We start from the raw sequence: 6120 nt of genomic DNA, 5'->3' as shown, positions 1-6120 counted from the left end.
TATTTTATGGGACCTACTGAAATAAAGGTAGCTGACTATGAGAAAGACCTTGGTGTGTATGTTGATGCTTCCATGTCTCATTCTCGCCAGTGCGGGGAAGCAATAAAAAAGGCCAATAGGATGTTGGGGTATATCTCCAGGTGTGTGGAGTTTAAGTCAAGGGAGGTAATGCTAAGATTATACAATTCCTTGGTGAGACCTCACCTAGAATATTGTGTGCAGGTTTGGTCACCATATCTTAAAAAGGACATAGCAGCCTTAGAAAAGGTGCAGCGTAGGGCCACAAGAATGATTCCTGGTCTTAGAGGAATGTCATACGAGGAAAGGTTATTTGAGCTAAATCTGTTCAGCCTCAAGCAAAGGAGACTGAGGGGGGACATGATCCAGGTCTATAAGATTCTAACAGGTTTGGATGCTGTTCAACCGAATAGTTACTTCAGCATTAGTTCAAATACAAGAACTCGTGGCCATAGGTGGGAATTAGCGGGAGAACATTTCAAACTGGATTTAAGGAAGCACTTCTTTACACAGCGTGTAGTCAGAGTATGGAATAGTCTTCCTGATAACGTAGTGCAAGCTGAATCCTTGGGTTCCTTTAAGTCAGAGCTAGATAAGATTTTAACAACTCTGAGCTATTAGTTAAGTTCTCCCCAAGCGAGCTCGATGGGCCGAATGGCCTCCTCTCGTTTGTATAGTTCTTATGTTCTTATGTTCTTATAGGCTCCATCATTGGCAGCATGATCTTCTATACACTTTTTCTGCTGTCACGTTCAGGTAATGTCCCTGGCTCTCTTTATTGCATCTGCTTAAATTCATTGCAATATAGCAAGAAAACATAACTGAAACGTATATCAACAACCATTAATTGTTAATATTTTTCAAGAGAAAGACTTTTAAAAATAAGGGTCATTCTATTTTAATTGAACAAATTTCAAACAAGATCTTGCATCATCATTTTTGATTTTGATTACATTTGGCATGTGAATTACACATACTGTACCTTCCATAGATCATGGGTATTTCTTCTTTTTTCTTTTTGAGATACAGCAAAAAAGCCCTGAAAATTATATCAGTAACCACTAAGTTTTATTATTTAGTTAAAGGCAACATTTTAAAGTAAAGCTAATAGATGACACATTAATTATCATGACAATTTACTATATGAGTAGAAGATGTAAGGATATATTATTGTAGTTACTTATAAACAGCAATTTTGAGAAAAGTTATGGAGCCTCAGAAGAGAAATGGAGGGGGGGCAAAAAAATCGAAGTTGAAAAAAGGTCTTGCAGGATTTTGCTAAACCAACCATCGATTTTTTCCCCCTCTGTGTCCCTTCCGTAAAAATGAACTGCTGCTGAAAACTTAAATTACATGCTATTTAATGTGTTTCTATTTATGAATTCTGCTATTAACAGGAACAAGCCACAACTTTGTCTCGGCTAATAGAGGTAACTGTTTTCTTACATTTCCTGTACAGCTGTTATTTGAATTGTTTTATCCATATCTCATTCTTCATGATTGTTTTTGTTTGAATTGAAAATAGAACCTTAATACAATTCAATAAAAAAACTTTTTATCCAATGACCAAATTAAGAGATTTGCAGAGTAGAAAAATGTAGAATATAGCAAAGAACACTTTACAAACACCACCAAACAATGATATCACACAACTCTAAATAACATAAACAAGAAAATACTCCACTTTATGACAACAATACACAGTACTATCCTGTGCCATGCTCTAGTGGTGTAAATGAGCAGTGCACATTGGTTCAAAATGTTCAAAATGTGCAATGAATGGTGAATAGGACATGAAAATTACGATCAGCTGTCCTCATAATTTAGCACTGTAGCATCACACCTTCCATGGCTGTGGATTTTATTCCTGCACTGTGTGTATGAAGCCTGAATGATCTTTGTGTTTTACTACAGTTTTTGTACCTGTGTGTTTGCCTTCGAATGCATTCCCAGCTAAGGTGTCCCCTGTCTTGTGTCCTTCCTAAAGCAGGCTGCAGGTTCACTGTGAAGATGAAGTTTTGGAATTGCTATACTTCTTTCAACCAGCAGATGTCAGTACTGTAAAACATTGCCTTTAACACTTCTGCACCAGTGATAATGACAGACATGACTCCCTCCCTTAGGTGCGGTGCTCAATGTGATCATCACGGGGCCAAGCGAGGTCACTGTAGGGGTTGCAGCTGACTTCCGCTGCTCAGCCCAATGCAGTATCCCCTGCTCTTACAGATGGCTTGTACAGGGGAAGACGGTAGATGGCCCATCACTGGCAGTCACCCCTACCAGCGGGGGGGACAGCATAGAAATCCAGTGCACAGCCACAGACCCTCAAACTAGCAAATCATCTGCCAGAATGAAACAGGTGAAAGTGAAAAGTAAGGAAACGCAGGATGCTTACTGCCATATCTGAAGAAGTATTCAGCTACGCCTTTATCAAATATGGGTGTAGTGCTGTGTTCTTCTAAGTTACATTGCTGGACACCATGTAAAAGACTACATTTGTCCTTTATTACCTAACATCAGGCGAAACACTATACTTCCCCTAAATCATGCAACATTACACCACATAAAAAACTACATTACCCAACATCAAACCTTGCAAAAGATTACACTTCTCTTACATTACCAGAAACTGGTACTGGTGCAAGATAACATCATCAGTGGCTGGCCTCTTTTGATATCGTAGTCTTTCATTTTTCTATAATCCTGCCTGAGTTTTTTCCGTTTCTAAGTGGTACTGTTGTGTGTTACTCATGTGTACCATTTCTTCCATGCAGTTTGGCATTATAGCAAATAGATTGGATCTTCAGTTGTCCATGCATCCATTATTATAACTTTTTTTTACTTAATTTATTCTTGTTTTCTGTGTTTGTAACTGTGCTTTCTCAAGATGGTGGTTGTATTTTGTGTTTGAGAGGCAGCTCATTTTCATAGCCAATTGAAAATGAACACATTTGCAAGTCCCGCCCCAAAGTACCAAAGGAATACCCCAGCTGGTTTGGTAATGCGTTATTGGTACTTGACTGGAAATCAATGAAAAAAGGGCAGTACCAATTTTTTAGTACCAAAATTCCAGTAGCTGCTGCAGTGGAAAAATGCCCATATAGACTGCACTTCCCCATAATTACCCAACATGACTCAAGACGTCAAGATTACATTTCATCTTTGTTGCAGATCCATATGAAGTGATTCCCATGGCAGATGAACCCAAGGAAAATGAGGCCTTCAATCTGACTTGTTCAGGCCCCAGTGAACTACTTCAGGTGTTCTGGTACAGAAACAATAAGCCTGTGACCCTTGACAGGTGGATGAGCCTCTCGAGAAAGAACGCCACATTGTCCTTCAGCAAACTGTTGGAATCTCATAGCGGATATTACCTGTGCCAGGCCTCCATTGGCACTGTTACAATTCAAAGTACTGAATATTTACTCACATGTGAGTATAGTTTAAAGGCAATGTAGCTCAACGTGCCTTTGGCAGTTAGTGTTTCCTTTTTGTTTATGAATACACATCTATTTTAATGGCATTCACATTTATGCTACCTTGATCAAAAATTATTGTCTTTTTCATATTCATTATTTAAATATTCATGCACTTGTGTGATGTTTTCCACCATCTATTTTAGTTGATTCCATAATATTGATGATCATTGGGCCAGATACAGTGGAGGTTGGGGAACCAGCTGTGTTTAAATGTCTAGTGAACTGTTCCTTTGGCTGTTCCATCTTCTGGACCTACAAAAACGGGTTTCCTAGTGGCACTTATCTGCAGAGAGGTACCACCATCAACTGGACCCCATCAATACCAAACATCACACAGAACTTTACATGTGTCGCGGAAAAACCTGAATCTCGCCAGTCAGCCAGTGCCCACAAATCTGTGAGGATCACAGGTAAACCTGCAGGTTTAGGCTGTGCAACACAAGCAACCCTCTGTGGTCAGGCCTCTGTGGTCAAGCCTCTGTGGTCAGGCCTCTGTGGTCAGGCCTCTGTGGTCAAGCCTCTGTGGTCAAGCCTCTGTGGTCACCTATGATTTATTCATCAGGAATTCTCCAGACTCAGAGGAATATCACTTAAAAAGTTGTCATTCATAAGTATGTAGTAGAAATAGTATAATTGCCCATACTAGTGACATTTAGATCTTTTACTGATTACAGCTTATCTATGCATGTTGTTCAGTGCTAATTACGATTTTATTATTATTATTTTCAGACAGAAAACCCACAAATCTGCCAAAGTCTGGGGCTGACGAACTGATATCAAAAATGCCAAAGGGGGTGGCCATTGCTGTGTGGCTGTCCTTCATTTTGAGCTTCTGAAGGGGGCGCTCTAAAGACAGAAAAGTAAGGAGCAACACACAGTGAATCGCAGATGCTCTGGCAGGTGTCCTTCCATTTTCAAGTATTTGCTACTGCAGCCTTGTGCTGGATAAGCAGTATGGATGATGGATACTTGCATGGATGTACGGATGGGTAAATGATGGTTGGATGTCTGTTTTTGCTTTTCTCTTTTGGGAGGTCATTGCCTGCTTTGTTATCATATACCATTAATTACAAATGTTTATTTGAATCATACATCATTTACATCTCAGTTCAAACTGCTGCTAATGACACCTGAACAATTTCACAGGAAGTCAGACTCACAAAATAAGGCTGCTCATAAATCATATCTGCATGTTTTAGAAGGAAGGTCAGTTGTCACTTAAGGGGACATTTTTGGTTGATTTATGGTCATGATTTCCTTTTTAAAATTAACATTTGTGGGAAATCATTCTAATTCTGTAGTAGTTTGAGAGACTATATCAAAGGAGACTTTTATGGTCAAGCAGTATACTGCGGTGCTAAATGAAGCACAATTTTCAGAAGTTTTTTAATCTACTATTTTATATTATTCTTTATTTTTTAAAAGGTTATCTATGAAAATAATCATGATTACAATTTAAAAAGCTAACATTTTTATTTATCATTTGCGAGCATGGGAGTATGTTCATTCTGAAATTACTTTTGTCTTTTTTCAGCTTCACTTTTCCCCAGAAGGTCTCTTGAAAACGCAGTATGTGGATGGGTTTTCTTTTAAGTTAGCATGTCAAACTTTCAAATATTTCAAGCACAATGTGCAAAAAAAGGAGCTAGACTCACCCATACTAACCTCCAGGTCCAGGTTCAACATCAATCACAGTCACATGCATCAGGAACTTAAGTAATCTGGCCCTGGTCAAACAAGGCTTAGTCAGTTACTGTACCCACTCTCCACAAGTCTGCTTTCCACCTGTCCGTGGCACTCTCTGAAGGGGGTGTCAATATCCGGTTCTGGGCTCCTTGAAGATGCATGAACTGGAGGTCTGGGAGGAAACGTGTACAAGATTGTTTTCCTTAATTGTACTAAACCAGTTCACTTTCCCCTTGAATGATCATGGAGGCAATAGTTTCTGTTTGCTTCTGCAATTTTAGGTTGCAGAACTGTATAATGTTGAATTACTTTGATATAGCTTTCTTGAACCTTTAATATAAAATAAAAAGGACAAAAAATACAATGTGTTCAGATATAATTCCTTTGATTCTGATTTCCTGTAGGTACTACAGCATGTTATAATTTTTTGTGTGCTGTGGACAGAGTTCTCTAAATTAGGAACATCGGCAGTTATTTTACAACTGGGAGCAAAGCAATATCATATGTTTTCTCATTGTAACGTCTGCAATGGAATAAACAGTGTGACTCAAGCTTTACTGGCTTGTTTTGTTTCATCTTTGCAAAAAGAAAATGCTTTTATATTTCATGTATTTAATCTTTGGGCCGCGATGTATGGGCTCAGTATCTGGGGGTTTCTTTAAAATACCTGCTCTGCATCATCATCTGTATGACATGTTCTCGGGAGCCAAAGATGGCAAATTGTGTGACCTTGAGTTTCTCATTGTCACACTCTTTCTGCACTCTCTGAGATTACTGCTGTGAAAACATGGTACTACCCTAAGGCACATAACAGAATGTAATGAAATTATACTATCGTCATACTATAGTTATGAAATAACTGGTTACAGTGGCAATGTTAAGACATATAAGACTCTGCCAGTGATTGGCAGGTGCCCAGTTCCAACCCTGTGGCCGG

General features: G+C 38.9%; 1 protein-coding gene across 2 annotated transcripts; it reads left to right on the top strand.

The window, feature by feature from the left end:
- The first annotated feature begins 722 nt into the window (after positions 1-722).
- On the top strand, positions 723-5738 carry LOC111841669 (uncharacterized). 2 transcript variants are annotated; one of them, XM_023807575.1, is made up of 8 exons: positions 723-774; positions 1416-1448; positions 2142-2390; positions 3190-3450; positions 3641-3907; positions 4227-4357; positions 5032-5066; positions 5169-5738. In XM_023807575.1, exons 1-6 carry the CDS (start codon positions 738-740, stop codon positions 4331-4333), a joined length of 954 nt encoding a protein of 317 aa, XP_023663343.1. In that variant the 5' UTR covers positions 723-737; the 3' UTR covers positions 4334-4357; positions 5032-5066; positions 5169-5738. The 2 variants fall into 2 exon arrangements, with proteins under 2 accessions (XP_023663343.1, XP_023663344.1); XM_023807576.1 differs by having other exon boundaries at positions 4227-4397.
- Positions 5739-6120: the final 382 nt, after the last annotated feature.

This window comes from Paramormyrops kingsleyae, chromosome 9, assembly GCF_048594095.1.
Source record: "Paramormyrops kingsleyae isolate MSU_618 chromosome 9, PKINGS_0.4, whole genome shotgun sequence".
In the NCBI taxonomy this organism is placed as follows: Eukaryota; Metazoa; Chordata; class Actinopteri; order Osteoglossiformes; family Mormyridae; genus Paramormyrops; species Paramormyrops kingsleyae.
The sequence above is the reverse complement of the archived record's forward strand: the minus strand, read 5'-3'. Positions and strand labels throughout refer to the sequence as shown.